The sequence below is a fragment of the Mytilus edulis genome, chromosome 14 (assembly GCF_963676685.1).
Source record: "Mytilus edulis chromosome 14, xbMytEdul2.2, whole genome shotgun sequence".
Lineage (NCBI taxonomy): Eukaryota > Metazoa > Mollusca > Bivalvia > Mytilida > Mytilidae > Mytilus > Mytilus edulis.
In genome coordinates this window covers 63,612,357-63,630,804 of record NC_092357.1, presented here as the reverse complement: position 1 = coordinate 63,630,804, position 18,448 = coordinate 63,612,357, and the positions used below count along the sequence as shown (strand labels likewise).

General features: G+C 32.3%; 1 protein-coding gene across 1 annotated transcript; it reads right to left on the bottom strand.

Annotated features, from left to right (window-relative positions):
- Positions 1 to 2,922: 2,922 nt before the first annotated feature.
- On the bottom strand, positions 2,923 to 18,097 carry LOC139503099 (very low-density lipoprotein receptor-like). Its single transcript, XM_071292799.1, has 7 exons — positions 17,653 to 18,097; positions 16,784 to 16,855; positions 15,575 to 15,749; positions 13,427 to 13,639; positions 12,903 to 13,009; positions 3,977 to 6,670; positions 2,923 to 3,350 (listed from the first exon to the last, which is right to left on the bottom strand). Exons 2-6 carry the CDS (start codon positions 16,842 to 16,844, stop codon positions 6,357 to 6,359), a joined length of 870 nt encoding a protein of 289 aa, XP_071148900.1. The 5' UTR covers positions 16,845 to 16,855; positions 17,653 to 18,097; the 3' UTR covers positions 2,923 to 3,350; positions 3,977 to 6,356.
- Positions 18,098 to 18,448: the final 351 nt, after the last annotated feature.

Sequence of the window (18,448 nt, the reverse complement as noted above, 5' to 3'; positions counted from 1 at the left end):
TCTACCTCGAAGATGCCAAACCATTTTATGTATGCTGTTCCATCCATTAAAAGTAGAACAATTGTCAAACGGCGAATTTCCAGGACCCTTGTATAACAGATGTGTCAATAATATTGAAAGTAGTTGAAAAGAAATATAGTAACTTACGACACACAGAGTTATCAAGACGAAATGTATACCATCGATTAACCTTAGCCTGAAGTATAACCTGATGACCTGATTTCAAAATAATTTCTGATTTTTTTTTGTTTTATTTAAAAATAGTACGATGAGAACATATTTGAAAACGCCAAAATGTACTAACAATGTTAACAACATAAATATCTTTTTTTGTTATCAATTACAACTACATGAATTATTTCCATAATCTTTACTTCATGTCCTTTCATTTGCATCCAATGTTAAAGGTTACCGAGTACAATAAGCAATAACGATGATATTTCAGGCTTACAAATAACCATTCTATAAGAAAACAAAAAGTAATTAAGTGTATAAAATTTCGAGCTGCACATTTCATACATAAAGGGAATAGTAGTATACCGCTCTTCGAAATTCATCAATCGATTGAGGAAAAAAACAAATCCGGGTTACAAACTAAAACTGAGGGAAATACATTAGCTCACAACTGTCCGACCATCTGTTCAAAATAAAAGACGAAATAATTCTTGATTCGATTATATATTTACCTTCAAAGTGTATTTTGACCTTGACCTTGCGATATTTAAAGGTCAACATGTCCTGAGTTGAATGATAGTAGTCTCAAATATCAACCCCTTTCAATTTTCATGTTTGGTATCGCATCATATATTTAATTATTCATCGTGACGTTTGGGATTTTTAAATAATCTTATTTTTTTTCTTCAACTGCAATTCATTTTCCATTTAGATGATTTGAGATATTTGTTGTTATTATGAAGATAATGCAATTTGAAATTTTGCGAATGACGGCATCCTTTTTTTGCTGTATCAAAAACAGCTGTCCACCTGCAATATTTTGAAATTGAAGAGTTTCTTGTTTTTTTTAAATAATCAAAACCATTTAATAAAAAAGAGATAATGTTTAATCTTTTTCAATTCACATTGATTTTTTTAAGTTTCATGAGTTGTATCATAGTTATCAAAGGTCCCAGGATTATAATTTAGTACGCCAGACGCGCGTTTCGTCTACATAAGACTCATCAGTGACGCTCACATCAAAATATTTATAGAGCCAAACAGTTGAATTTGCACAGTTTCTACAGTTGAAATTGCATCCTTTTCGAATCCTGTCAAATACGGTCATTTGGTTTTTCAAAATGAACGACTAGAGGCCCTCTTTTAAATTTTAAACCCGTTTTTCATTCCAGTTGGAGGGTTTAGGATCTTTTAGTGCAAACACATACAATTTCTCAGGTGTTACATACGTTTCAAATATCGAATTGACTTAAGGAGGATAGGGTCATTCAGCCTGAAATGTGAACGGTTTCAGATGGTATCCCAATATTCTCTATTCTAAATAAATAATGAAAACAACACGTGTCTAATAAATGCTTTCGAAGCACAAGCTCTTCTTGATTTGCCTTCATCTAATGAGAATATTTGAAACCAAAGGATGTATAAAATCGAAACAGTTGCAGAGCTCTATTATCACAAATGGCCAAATAAGGTAGACTCTTACTATGTATAAAAAAGAAGATGTGGTATGATTGCCAATGAGACAACTGTCCACAAGAGACAAAAATGACACAGACATTAACAACTATATGGTCGTTTTTTTTTCTAAATAGTAGTCTCTATTTGTATACTATGGTACCATATTAATCGTTATTTCTCGTATATGAAGCACCGTATTATCATCTACTATATGAACCTGCATGTAATACAGCATTATTCTCTATATTAAATTGTATACCACTCCTTTACACTATGTTCTTCATAGTTTAACACCCTATGATTCTACATTCTTTCTATAAAGCAATTCATTGTTCCATATTTCTTATTGTAGCATCTCAATATTTTGTATCTTCAATTTTATTGCAATTCGTTATTTTCCATTCCTGATATTGTATCATTTTTATATTTTTTGTATATGGTCGCACCCCATTATTCTCTATTCATTGTATTGTCAAACCCTATTATTTTCTATTCTCCATATTGTCGAGCCCCATTATTGACTATTCTGTGTATTGTCGCACCCCATTAGTTTCTATTCATTGTATTGTCGCACCTCATTATTCTCTGTTCATTGTATTGGTAAAACCTATCATTCGCTATTTGTTGTATTGTCGCACCCCATTCTTCTATAATGCTAATTAAACACTTAGACTATGTCTTTAAACATTATTATTTACAGTAAATGTATGTATCTGTACTATCTCACAAAATCAAGAGAAATGTATAATCGGCTAAAGTTAGTTCTCCATCGGAATTGAAAGGGAGTTTCCGTATTTACAATGAATGATGTCATGCAGGGTACATTATATCAATAATAAATACATGATTATTTTTAATTGACTAACTATGCAAAAAGAATAGGTGGTTTTGTTGCAAATCAGACAATATCCACAAGAGACCAAATTACACAGAACTGTATTATGCAGTTAATGCTTACATATTTACGAAATAGCTTTCAATATTACACAAACATGTAATAATGAAAGAAAAACGTATGAATTGCCTGTTTTCGAACTTAATAAATAAATCTAAAAAACAATGCTTTTATCAATCATATATCAAGAATTTTTTCAACAAAATATAGTTTATCAGTTGTAATATATTCTAGATGGTACAATTAAATCGCATCACGTCAACAAACACATTTGTTGAATGCATGCACGTTCTGACGTATTGGTCACTGAAAACAGCCTACTAAAATCGCATTTTGCATTTTAAGACGGTAAATGTTTTTGTTCAATAAAATTTTTTTAACACAAGTTGGCTTATATTCTGCTTTGGTAATGAAAACCATTGACCCAAATACTTGAACAGCAGTATGGCTAATGAATACATATGTAATCTCAATTTACATTGTTTCGAATGTCCCCTGTTGAATATACTTATTATTAACATCATAGTCTGTGTTACGTTCACAAGCTTGTCCGATTGTGTTATAAGTATGTATTATAAATGTGTTGTGGTACTCATTCTTGCATTTTCATTATCTGTTATTATTCCTTTAAATGTTTCATTTAAATTAATGAAAGTCCTTGTAATCATTCTTTTGGTAAAAGTTTGAAATACAAAATAACTCCAGAATTGGGCTTCACCGCATGTAGTGTGTCGTTTACAAACCCATACGTTCTTCTTTCGTGCCATTCATTTTTAAGTTCAAGAAGTGTAGTTGTGATCAATTATTTCCACTGCCGACATATCTATCAAACATAAATATAAATATTTTTAATATTATGTTTTCTATTTACCTCAACTGTACACCTGTCTATAACATCAACAAGCAATGTGAATAACTCGTAAATTATACTTGGCTTATAAAATTCTCGTTATATTTTCTACTCTGTGTTCGCTTTTAGGTAAAGTTGTTTGATGTCGCGTATACGTTTGTTTTCCATACAATCGATGCCGTACGTTAAGGAAGAGTATGTATATTTTAAAGGGGACATTTACACATGACTGTTTAGATAAATGTGTTCAATGATGTCTTTTTGTATACATGTCTGTGAATTTCAAGATGCCAGGATTAACAATCAAACACATAGAAAACCTGATAAAGCATCGTAAAAAAAAATATGAAAGAGGGGCGAAAGATAGGAAATGGACATTCCAACTCATAGATGATAAATAAACGAATAACGCCATGGCTTACAAAGAAAAGACATACGAAAGTAAGTTCACAAAAGTACACAAAATACAACATAGAAAAATGAAATTAAGGACTACGATTATGTATGCATGGGTAAGACATCATATGACACTAAGATATTTATATAACAGTTTCTATTTTGACTAATTTGAACATGTACTTTAAATAAGCAATACTTACAATGTAGGATATATTCAACAGATGGTTAATTTCAAAACCGTAAGTCCGGTACGTTAAGCAAAATCTTCGTATGAAAAATAAAATGTCTTTGTTCAAAATACAGGTAACAGGATTCACGTAAACACTTGTTTGTATATTCATACAATTTAAAAAAAAATGTACTGATTCGGTTTCGTCGTTGGATACTCTGTATTTTAGTTTTTTGTGTATAATATACTTTATCATTTTGTAGAAAAGTGTAATGTGATATACTTTGTAAAGTCTAGTCTGCGGATAAAAAGCTGTAATGCAGTTGATCCACACTTGCAATTATCACATGTGCGCACAAAACAATAAGAAAAAAAGTGTGTTCAGTTTAACTGTAGATATAAGAAGATATGGTATGAGTGCTAGTAACACAAATCACCATCCAAGTTACAATTTGTAAAAAATATGTGTATATTTAAAAAAAAACATATCTTCTTATTCAAAATCAATTTGAAATAACAATCATTTGTTTGTGCATATGTACTTTTAAACATGTTTGTGCTAGTTTCTATAACACTTTTTGATATGAACGTCACTGATGAGTCTTATGTAGACGAAACGCGCGTCTGGCGTACTAAATTATAATCCTGGTACCTTTGATTACTATTTGAATTACTCACCTGTGAATACAAGAAGAGTTAATTAAGTTCATGTTTGTAAAAACATATATACATTAATTTTACTCAAGTCCTTAAGGAAAAAGGAAACATGATTATATTAAATTAATAAAACATAATTTTATGTTTGTTTAAAATCATTAAATTAACATGTGCAAATTTAAAAATATGTATAATCAATTATCAATAATTCATTAGATGACGTTCGTTGATTTGAAAAGCATTTCGTAATGGAGTGTATATTTTGTTTGCAGGAAAATATTATTAAAAAAAAAGAAAGTGGATACAGGTTCTGTTTCAAATATGACATTATCAAATTAGTCAAACCAAACATTAAAAACGTATGGCACAACTTGACATATAAAATTGATGTTAACTTGTAATTAAATACATGTATCTAGAAAACATCTTAACTATATTGTAACATGTCACTAATGTTCATTGTCAATGCCCTCGAAATTAGATTTTCGAAAGAACAGAGATCTGCAGTTTATTTTATTTTTTATTATTGTTTCCTTTTTTTACTGGAAATTGATTCACTTGACTGTGTAGGCATACAACGTAGCGTATGCTTATTCGGTTGTACTATTAGGTTGGCTAGGTTGTTTTGTTCATTGAGAACTCATATATGGTCTTGAAGTCGAAAAACTGTCGACTTAATTTTTATTTGTACTCATACTCCAAAATTAACCAATCAAAATGCTGGATTTTATGTTTGGAGCATGAATTTTGTGCTTCGAGCACTGAGCAAAGTTTTAAGCGTGAATAATGACTGCTCTCTATTATTCATAGACATCCGTTACCATTAGTATTGGTTTTTTCGTTGATTAAGTTGAAACATAGGAACCCCGAATTTTAATGTTTAACGCACTGCAATTTTCTATAGAAATGTATGCAGACTTACCATTTACGACGAATTAGATATCCACGAAAAGGCAAGGTTTTCTCTTTCCATGAAAATTGGTAAAAACAAAAGTGCATACATGAAGCAAGATACTAGTGTTAGTTAACATTTACATTTTTTTTTAATTTAATGCGAATTAATAGTTATGAGATAATGTTGACCATATAATTGCATAGCACAAGCAGTACATAACTATTACCCAATATTGAGTCATAGACAAACAAAAAAGGTTATCATCGTTAGCTAACGACAGATAAAATTACATAAATAATATAAATATAATATATGCATTATATATTTAGGTCAATAATTCAAACACGTGATGCAAACATTATTTTAACATATCTATCCTAATATAGGGGCAACATACATTGTGGGTAAGCATATGACAAAATGCTATTTACACAGATTGAATTTCATATCATCAAATTAAAAGATGTAGCCAACAATATATGAATTCATTCGTTAAAACATATCCACATGTTTTGAACCTATTTGGCTTATGGGACTGGTAGTCTTATCAGTCAAATATTTTTTGTATTGTCTAGATAGATATCGACAAATGCATGCAAACATGTATATGTATCATTTTTTAATGAATTTGTGAACATTCAAATACGAAATAACAGATGATTTTAGTCTATTTTGTAGGTTTTGTATATCGACTTAATTTGCAAACAGTTAAAAATTAAGCATAGATTATTTTTTAAACCCGAAGTATGTTGATAGATGTTATGTTTTTCATTTGTAATTAGTGAAATTGAATTTCGTTCAGAAAAAAAGGGGTATCGTTTAAGGTGATTTTGTTTTGATGGACCGACACATATAAACCTTATACAAATATGTCAGATAATTTATTTAAACCCTTTTTTTCAATACGTTTATTCTTACCATCATAAAACAGTACACTAGTGATTCCAGCTGTATCTGCGTGTACGACCTCTGTCATTGTAATTGGTGATACTGTGACCTTTAATATTTGATTACCATTTGAGCAATAAATTTTGCTACCATAAACATAAATTCCTATGTTTGTTCTGGTTTTATTCGTGCCGACAACTTTGATAGTATTTGTTCCATTGAGATCGGAAGATTCCAAGTCCCCTTTTTGATATTCCATCCAGTACAGACGACTCTTATAAGCATCTGAAATAGCAATGGTGGTCTTTGATTTTTGTTTCCATTTCCGGTGAAAAGGGGAATGAAAGGTAAAACGTTTGGCATCTTTAGTGTAAATGAAATGGGCACGTTTTTCGAGTAGATATGACAATATATGATGGTGACATTATTTTCTCACTGATAAAACCGGTCTTAACGGTTGTCATGTGTAGGTGTATTGATACTTCTGACGCCTTTACTTTATGGTCACTGTTGCTCATTAGTCTACGATAAGACATTTGTCACAATATCTGTATAGGACCAAAAAAAAAACTGAGATTTAATTCAGATTTGATAGTTGAATATTTCAGTATGGTTTCACATGGTATTCATGTCGTTATTATATTGAAATATAATAAACACACATATTTCTTCACATTTTACAAACAATTAATTGCACTGTTTATTGGTAATGTCATGTAATACATAACACAATGATATAACTACACATATAGTACTAGTTATACGTATAATGATTATGAAATTGCTGATTAACAGCTTAAATGTCGAGTTCAACAATGATTTTGAATATAGTTTCGCAGTAAATTACAGTAACAACTATAGTTTCTCGAATAGAATGTTGCGACAAAGGTTGAAATTAATCTTTTTTCTAGGAATCAACCCCAGTCTTACATCATTAAAAACTGCAAGGAAGTTGCGTCTAAAGATAATACTCAAAATTTATTAGTTATTAGTCTCTGCTTTTAGCTGAACAAGTGTTTACGCGTTAATTTAGGATTTCTATTGAATGATACTTCAAAACTGAACTGAAATAATAACTACATATCTACATAATTACTACCAGTTCTACCGAAAATAGGAATATCCTAAATGAGATTTAAAGCATATTGCATTGCCTGATAGCTAAGATTCAAAGAGTTGTACATCGATAGGAACTTTGTTATATATTAGTATGCTATAGATGACTTTTGGCTATTTCTCGCTTTTTTATACTATCATTGTCATTTTGACCCTCTCAATTCATGCAATTTTATGGAAAATACTCTTGTTAGAGAATAGAAACTTGATTAATAGCTCAACTGTTATTGTCTAACATTAGTTGCTCCTAATTCATAAATACTTGCTTAAGGAGAAAGTAAAATCGTAACCATACTGAACTCTGAGAAAAATTCAAAACGGAAAGTCCCTAATCAAATGGAAATGTACTTTCAAACGACATCATGGTACTAGGGTTAGGCGTATTTTCGTCACCTTCCATAAACGTGAATCAATTTAAATTATCAAACGAATGGTAACATAACACCTCTATACTCTTTTTTCGTTACATGTTCATAATACATTGTTATATATTTTTTTCGAGGTTTTACTAAATCCAAGGATCATAACTTGAACTTGAACCGTAACTTGTTGAGTTACAACTTTTTACCAATTATCAAATCAATATCTTCAAGAGTGGAAAAAAGTGTAGAAAACTGATTATTTTTGTGATTTTTTTTAAGTCAAAGGACCATAACTCCGCACACAATTAAATTAAGTAATAAAAAACTGAAAAATTTCTTTAAAAAATCCTACTTATAACAGTAGCCGAACTATAAATTCTCCATTTGGCCTGGATATTTCATAATATATATATATTTACCTAATCATCACTTTAAATACTTTTCACATTTGCTCTTACTGCTTTAGTTTATGAGATATAAGCCAAAAGCTACATTTGACCCTTATCTTCTTGTTTTAGCAACAGTGATCATGTTTGTTGATAGTTGTTGATTAAGTTTCAGAGAAGATTTTTAATGTAAGCAAATATGTTGAACAAATTGTGTTTAATTGTTTTTAAAGGTCAATAACTTCTTTAGAGATCAATTGACTATTTTGGTAATTTTCACTTTTTTGTAGAACTTACAATGTACTTTGCTAAAGATTGTTGCTGTTTGCAATTTATCTTGATCTTCAAAACTATTCAAGATAATAACAAAAAACTGGATAATTTCTTTTCAATTAACATATACATGTGGCAGCAACCCAACATCTTGTCTACACATTTCAGGTCTGATAAACAGACGACGATGACGACAGATGACCGACGACAACGGACGCCAAGTGATGGCATGAGCTCACATGGGAACCTACGGGCCCAGTGAGCTTAACAATTAGTCCGGCCGATCGGTGAAAAAAATGCTCAAATAATGAGGAAAGCACCATGTTTTGCATGATGGTACATGTTTGTGTACTGAGCAATATTAGCTATGGACCCACCCTCAAAATTCAATATGGCGGCTTTTTTCAAAATGGCTGCCGTATGTTCTAAAATATTTGCCAGTATTGCACAAACCACAGTGGATTCGATACTGGAAGCACAAAAATTAACATATTTGAATGACTTGGTGTACTTAGCAAGATTTTGTTTTGATCTAACTTTGAAATACAAAATGGCGGCTATTTTCAAAATGGCCGCCTTGAAAAATAAGCAAATATTCATAACTGAGAATTGACTTGAATATTAGCATTTTATTGATGCATAGTGTCATTTAGGATTTGTCCCAGTTCTGTCCTTTTTGATTTTGCCTTGCTTGACATTTCATACACAAAGTAGTAGCTTTCATAAAAAGCTGCAGTCGTAGCTTTCCTTTAAAGCTGCACAATTTCTTGTCTTAGGTCACAAATAAAAGCTGTGATTTGGGATTTATCTGCTTTAATATATTATTCAGTGCCGATCTTATTTCTTGGGTCGCAATATTTAGCAATTTTAGATATTATACTTTGAATTGAGAATCATTTAAACACATATCATTGAAATGGCAGGAATTGAGGACCACAAGGACAAGAACATTGAAATGGCAGAAACTGAATCACTTGTGGATATGGACAAACCCACAGCTGAAGACCCCTTAACAGAGGACAGCTCAGAAATGACTATTAAACAATTGTACCAAGAATTCGTAGCAGATAGAAAATATAATGCTCAAAGAACAGCTGAGCTTTATCGCAATATAAAACAGAGCGAAGCGCTAATTGATAAAATATGTGTTGGTCTCATTACGATTCAAGCTGAACAGAAAGAGGCAATGAATATTAATAACGAATAGATGGCAGCAATATATCAGCACCTTCAGCAGTCTGAAGACAGGATAGACCACAAGGCTAGTGGTAATTACTTGGCAGAATTGATGGTCAGACCAATAAGATATTCAATGTTGTGGTGAGACAGATGGACAAACTGACAACAACTGAGAAAGGAGACACAGTTCAATTTAAAAGTACATTTTAACAGCAGGGTACCTTCCAACAACTGGCATCTGTTGTAAATGACTTAGTGGACAATCGAAATATAGAAGTTAAAATTCCTGCAATGGACACATCATCAAAGCCAAAATTTGACCTTAGCCAGTACAACGCAAGTTTACCAAAAGTACACAATAAAATCCATGCCTTGGGTCTTTCCCCAATTGTAGTTCGCATGAACCATCAACCGCGCCAACTCTGTTAAAGGTGTCTTCACCTAAAGTCAAAAGTCCTATGCCCTTGGCCCTGCATGAGACAGAATAAATTATTCAACAACAATCTCCATTTAAGAACATATTATAAACCTCTAGTACTAATCAAGGATGCCAGCAAAAGGCTTATGTGTCTTTTTACGCACACTTACCATCTACTATGAGTCAATAATATTTGATTCAGAGCAGCACACCATTACAGAAACAATTGGCTGCAAATGGATCATATCAAGTTTCTCCAATGCTGAATGCAGTGCCTACTTACGATATCATCCCCGTCGAGTCAATGGCAAATCCCACACCTGGAGCTCTAACAGGCTTCCCATAACAGTAAGCTGACTCCACTGACCGATCCAGGAAAGGGCAGAGAAATTCAAAGGAGTGTGGCAACCGCTCTTCTTCAGACTCTTCATTGGAAAGAGAATATACCCGATAACAAGAAGATCTTGGTGCAAGGGACCGGAGCAGAAGCCAAAAGCTCCCAAAAATGCAAATACTTAATTGAAGATGATCCTTGAATTGGGAGGCGTTCATTTACCGATTTGAACGAACTGCCGGTAGATGACAATGAGAAAACAGGAAAAATGTGTGTAGGCCCCAGATTGCCAGGCCGCTGTTGGCTTTGTGTACGCTCGCAAGGTAAACACAGATGATGATGTCAAGGCTTTAAAAAAAGCATTCGAGCAGCGCTTCAGCAAGAAAGACGAAAAAACCAGATTGAAACCGAAGCATTCCTCCGAGGATGTAAAGACAAATATTCTTCAAGGCATGTAAAAAGTAAAATCACAAAAATACTGAACTCAGAGGAAAATCAAATCGGAAAGTCCCTAATCTTGGCAAAATCAAATGACAAAACACATCAAAAACGAATGAACAACAACTGCCATATTCCTGACTTGGTACAGGCATTTTCAAATGTAGAAAATGGTGAATTAAATCTGGTTTTATAGCGCTAAACCTCTCACTTTGAACGACAGTCTGGTCAAATTCCGTTTCATTTACAATGATGCGTGAACTAAACAGATATAATAAATAAAATAGTCAAAATAAGGGTACAGCAGTAATCATAATAGCGAGGAACCCAGAAACATTCAACAAGGGGTTAAATGAATTGAAAAGCTCACACTAGATGGCGATATAAGGATCAAAAAGTGCCAATTATGACCATCGACAAGTCTACTTTGCTGATGGCGCAGTATCACTGACCGATAAAGGAAATATGAGCAGTCCTTTGAATAATGAGGTGCATAAACTCACAGAAATTGTCACAAAACTAGCTGATGTTATGTTTTCAACTAATCAGCATAACCGTGGATTGGCCGATCAATATAAACTCGGTTCTTCTGATCAAATAATCATGGGAGATCACCTGATCAATATACACGTGGAAGATCTCCTGAGTAATACAATCGCAGTAGATCGCCAGAGAGAAATACACCCAAGCTTAATGCCTATCGATCAGCAACACCCCCACTAAGCTAGAGATCATATAGTCCGTAGAGACAACGATTATCAGCTCCACGGACAAACTCCAGAAACGTGGTTTTGGTTAACAGCTTGTTATTGGGAAGATTAAAAAGAACGACTCTCGACAATAATAGAGTAAACATACAATGGGATGTGTGCAAAGAGCCATTAACAGATGATGTTATACTTAGGCTAACTATTTGGACACACTGAGCGCAGTGATAAACCTCAGTACTCCAAAAATTACCATCAACAATAAAGTGATAAAAGTGGCATTTGTTAAGAGCGGAAACGAAATTTCAACTCAGCAAGTTTGCATAAAACGAACCATCACAGTTCCGCCAAGAACAGAAATGCTGTTACCATTAAAACTAATAAAAGTGCTGACCAGGAGTGCATTTTAGGACCATGCTCGCTGAATAGTTGCGAATTAGTTTCGCACGTAGTTGGAAAATGAAATATTTGTCCCTTAACCATTTTAAATGATTGCAATCGTCTAATCCGCCTGAAGAAAGGTACAGCTAGAATAATTTGACGATGTAGTGGGTACGGCAGATGAAAACGCGATAAGTGACGTAAGGCATGGCATTGAAGAGATACGAGACAAGGTGCCCTCGGCACTGCCTCAAAGTTCAGATGAGTAACCTACCATTCCACCACATTTAACCAACCTGTATTAACGTTCAATCGACTCGTTTCAACATATTTCATTCCAACCATTAAAACTGAAAGCGTTTAATGAACAATTACAATAACATGGAACATATTGATTAACATTTTGAATTTCACTATTTGTTTTTGTATATATATGTTATATATGCAGCGATTTGCAAATGTATGTGGTATAGAAATAACCAATTTTTGTTTTTATATTTCAAAATTAATTGATAACAAATTCAAGAACATGAAGTCCATTTTTGAAGAATCATTACTTTATTTTCCGAAATTATATAGAATACCTTTAGGACAATCTTGATATTTATACCTTTTTTCCGCCATATTGAAAATGGCAGCCATATTGGATTTTTCAGAGTGGGTCCATAGCTGAAATCAAAGGGTATATAACCAAGAACTACTATGCAAAGTTTCATGCTTTCCTCATTAAGTTAGCAATTCTGCTCTATATCTGCACCAATCGGCCGGGCTAAATGATGACAGAAAGTTTTTAAACTTAGTCATTCATATCTACACACAATTTCACAGTTCACTTTTAAAATCGAGGTTATCGGTCATCGGAACCACACATGTTATACCCATGTCGTCTTATTCTTTTAACACAACCCATTGCGTGTACATACCTATACCCAAACCAGTTACATCTACCGACTCTTTGACTGTCTGCTTTTCACCACTAGTTAATCTATATCTTTTAATTTTGTTTGTCTTTGTACTATAATACAGCCAGCTGCAATTACATAGTAAAAAAGAATGAAAGAGTTATGAATGAATAATGTTAGTTGACATCAAATTGGATGTTGGCATATTCCTTAAAAGGAACATGTTGTCGCTTGGCTTCCATCACATTGACTCATTTAATTCTTTTACAAAAAATGTTTATTTCGTCGATTTATTTCCATTTTATTTGTCATCATAAAGTTAATATCACGTGGGTACCTCATTCAAATTCAAATCGTCACTCCAAACCCGAGTATAGCGAACACGTTGTGATGTATAATTACCGTTATACGGTGCCAGATGAGCAACACCTCCAAAAAAAATAAACAATCGTCCCTTTAGTAGTATTGTTTTGTGAAGACTTCTCGTGTAAAAAAACGTAAATGTCAATATCTGGAAAAGGATAGTTTTTGCTGTTAATACATACCTGTTCACATGATCTAATGTAATAGCATAAAGTTGATCATCTTGAAGAATTGATATCTTATTTGTTCCATCAAAATCACATCTATATATCTTTTGTTGGTATATTTCTGTCCAATACACATGATTCAATAACGGGTCAATAACCAGAGCTATTGGTTCCCTGGCAGCTGCTACGAATTTTGTGCTATAAGCTGTTTCTGATGGATAACGAAATCTATGAAAAGTAAATAATATTTTTGTATAAAAATAGATATAATCCGTTCGTTTGAAGCGCTTTTCGTGATTTCCTTCTTGAAATACCGCAAGTTATTGCCAAAAAAAACCAACATACAACACAAGCGCCTGTATACGTAGTTTATATATTTCCCAATCGGTACAATATTCCCGGTCGTGTATTTTATTAATAGAGGGTTGCTCACAAGGAATATATTAAACCAAAAGTTACAAATGATGTTGTTGAAATCATCCGTTTGTAAATTTCACGAACGACATCATGAGTTGGTTGAAAGTAATGGTATATTCATTTCACATATAATAGCGGATATTTTCTCAATATCGTAACTACATGTACAACCTCGATCCCTTTGCACGAATGTGACCTACGAAATTCGACTGTTTGCAGGGTTTGTAATAAAATCAACAACACGACGAGTGCCATATCATGCACATGTAGAACAGGATCTGTTTACCCTTCCGAAGCAACTGACATCATCCCGATGGTGTCGGTGGGGTTAGTGTTATTTATTGTATTGTTTTGTGTACTATTGTTTGTCCGTTTGTCTTTTATAGCCATGCATGTCGTAGTCAGTTTATTATTTTTATGAGTTTGGATGTCCCTCTGGTATCATTCGCCCATCTTATCAGAGCTGATAATATCGAACAAAACCATGACCAATTCACCAAGACATAGTGGTAAACATGAAAAATGAAACCAACAATACATATGAGAATAGATTACATGGATAATGCAAAAAAAAAAAAAACTAATTATCAACTAAACATAACAATATGAATGTGACACTTGTTTTGTCTACATAATCAGTATTTTGAGGATATGATATCGTCGTACAAAAATGGATCTTTCATAGATTTGTTAACTTCTCTTTTTATTGAAGTTTTTTTTCTCTCTCAAAACAAATGTTTCATATTTGCAAATCCCATATAACACCTTACATGTATGTACTTATATTTAAAAGTTGTTGCTGTTCATTCTAAGTTATAGTTCTAATATAGTTCCTCCAAAATATCTTACGTTTCACCGATTTTTTTTTAATATAAGACCATTGGTTTGATTTATTGACGATCAATACAAGATATTTTATTAAAATCAGTTGAAGAGGAATTCACTGAAAATAACGGAGCAGAACACAACACTGTAAAATCACACAAAGTTACTATTTATATTTAAAAACATTCTTGCTGCGCACGCATACAGCTGATATTTCTATCATTTGATACGAATTTTCAGGATTTTTGTTTCGTATCATTATTTTCTTGATAGAGAGATAGATAGTTTATTCTCATAAAACCATGCAAGTACAAAGGTTACAGAGAAGTTAAAAATAATATACATAAACAAGGAGTCACAAGTGCTGACGTTAAAATTATCCCTTTGTAAGATTTAAGTTTTGTTTCCGTAATCAAGATCATGCAATATCTGTTTCACTGATGATAACATATACAAGTATGTTAATAATGTCGTATCTACGGTCGCGTCCACGTTTACCGAATTTACTGAAAGATTTGGCCTTATACAACATACATATGCATATCGTCTGTTTATATGGTTAATAAGCGTTTCTCGTTTCATATTTTATAAAGATACGACCGTTTGTTTTCCCGTTTGTATGGTTTTGCACTAGTAATTTTTGAGGTACTTTATAGATTATTGTTCGGCGTGAGCCTAGGATCCGTGTTGAAGCTCGTACCTTGACCTATAATGTATATATAAATAGGAAGATGTGGTATGATTGCCAATGAGAAAACTTTCCACAAGAGACCAAAATGACAAAGAAATTAACAACTATAGGTAACCGTACGGCCTATAATGTTTTACTTGGGTGGAGTGTTGTCTAATTGCACTTATACAACAGCTTTTTATATCCATATATCAATTTCAAGATTACAAGAAAATGTTTTAATTGATTACCTTATAATGTCGTTTTTATTATGCCTTGGGAAAAACACATATCCAGTTTTATAATCATAGTCTAACGAATATATATTACTCTGTAGATTCGATAATAAAGTTGATACTACTCCATTAAGCAAGTTTCTTTCTTTGATTGAACCATTAATTGAAAAGATTATCTTGTTTTGAAGCCCTGGAATTAGATTAAAAAACAACAACGTTTCATTTAAATTCTACTCGGCTTTTTCTTTTTTCACATTTTGTTTCACTAGAGACGCAGTACTAGAAAGTTTTGGCTGTAAAGGCTGTATTTTTGAATTCTTCTTTTTCTTTGTAGTGTTTACGTGCCTCTTGAACAATTTACTTCCAAATGCCGCTAAACGTATATTTAATTAGAGCAAAACAAAGAACACAAACTAACAATGTTAATTCAGAAAAAGAAAAAAAAAACAATTTATATAGCAAGACACTTGATGAGTGAGGTTGGTAGATGTTATATAAATAGTGTTAAAAGATTTTGTGTCGACCTTAAAAAAATGAATAAAACAAATATTGTGTAGTCATTAACATCGTCGCTTCATACCATAACTTTGACTAACAGGAACATGACGATATCATAGAAAAATGTCAGCTTCATTTAAACATTTATGAAATGTATTACAGATTCGATCGATCAATCTAATATTTCTCTCGCATAATTCATCGTGTGGTAAGCATCAACTGTAGCTAGAGTTTGGTTGTTTACTAATTTTATCAACTAGTTTGTGCTGATATTAACATCAAGAGTTGTCGTCACGTTAAATGTCTGAATGACAACACAAACATGAAAAATTATAAAGTATCAGACGAATTTGACCATATAACAACAATTTTTTGTAGGAAAAATACGATCGTATTTAAGGTTCATAGGATCACCTTTCAATTATATACCAATTTTATTCATCATTTGTCGTAAAGAGAATTAGGTTATCGTTTTGTTCCTTCAATTTAAAACTATTACGTGAATGTCTATTTTAAAACACATATGTGCCTTATTTGTTTTTCCCGTTTGAATGGTTTTACACTAGTAATTTTTGGGCCCTGTATAGCTTGCTGTTCGGTGTGAACCAAGGCTCCGTGTTGAAGGCCGTATCTTGACCTATAATGGTTTAATCTTATAAATTGTTACTTGAATGGAGAGTTGTCTCATTGGCACTCCTCATACCACATATTCTAATATCTACTTACCTCTACTGATAAAGCAGAGAAAGATAAGCAGCTCAATAGAAACAAAAACACTATATTTCATCACGATGTTATCTGCAAAATATAAAGAATCTATTGTAATTATTATTCAAAGTAAAAAAAAAAAACCTTAATGCAAATTGTTATAACATGTATAATATATTGAAAATTAAACCTTTTTAAATGGTGATTAATCATATCGTTTATTTTTCATCGGGCATTCTCTGTATTTTTTTTAATTTAGGCTGTGATGAGCTACTTTTCTGTTTGATAAACGTCTTAGTATTATTTGCATTTCCTTGAAATAAATAAAAGTAACAGTAGTACACTTTGTAAACCTCTGTTTAATGAAATTATTAAGCGAAAACAAATCCGGGTTTAATATTAACCGAGTGGAAATTATCAGTTGTAAATGGAGAACAACGGAACAACCTTACTGCAAAAAAACAAAATTCAACGCACATAGAAACAGACTAGTTTGTAGCAATAGCCCTATACCTGACTTGATGCATACATTTGAGAAGATTTGGCATGAGTGCCTATTAGACTCTCAATCCAAGTCACAATTTATACAAGGTCAACCATGATGGGTCAAAGTGCGATCTGCAACACGAAGCCTACTCTTACATCGAATAGCAAGCTATACAGGGCCCCAAAATTGACTACAGGAAAACCCTTAAGACACTTGTGAATCACATCAACAAACGACAACCGCTAAACATCAGTTTTCTGACTTAGAACAGAAGCGAAAAAAACCTTCACCGTTACCTGAAACAATAATGTTACATCACAATCTAACAAGGAACACTATAACAGTATATTTTACGAAAATATGATGTGTTAGTAACGAGATTACTACTAGTAACACTTACCCTGAGATGTACTATAAAATAAATTGCAAAAGTATAATATATTTCAAATCAAGAATCCTATTGACAAGCAAGGTAAATAATGAAATGCAAATATAAATTGTTGTTACTAAATTCTTCCGTATCAAATTCCAGTTTAATGAAAGGATGACCTTTCAGTTAATATTATGCTTCTTTTGTGTAAAAACTAGGTTTGACGTTCCGCATCCTTTGTAATACTTAAAGTTTTTTTTTTAAATATCTCGCTACGAGTGTATTTTGTTTACATTCAAGACAAGTAATGAATACACGAAAAGTGTTCAACGATAGAGACATGGATACTGAGAGTTGTAACAAATAAATTATCCTAAACTATGTACCTTTAATACAGATAATTTTCATATTATTGCTTTTAACCATGTCATTTGTACTGTTCAACCTTTGTATTTTAATTCAAGTAAAAGAATGTGATATGCTTACACTATAATGTTGTTGAGTTTGTAAAAAAATGTATAATCAAACCTATTTAGAAATACTTACCAATTATATCAGCTAGTAAGTTAATAAATGATATTTTCTTATCGATACGACTGATATCATTCTGTACAGTAACAAGTATTTTCTCATAAAAATTATACTTGATGCGGTCGACGCACTTCAGAAACATAATACAACGAAAATATAAACCATATGGTATGATGTCTTATATGAAAGGATTAGCCAATGTACGTGTATTCATTAAACATTTCACGTCACATAAGTAAATACTTTTGAAGATTGATTGCCAATGAAACAATTATCAGTTAGAGATAAACACAAA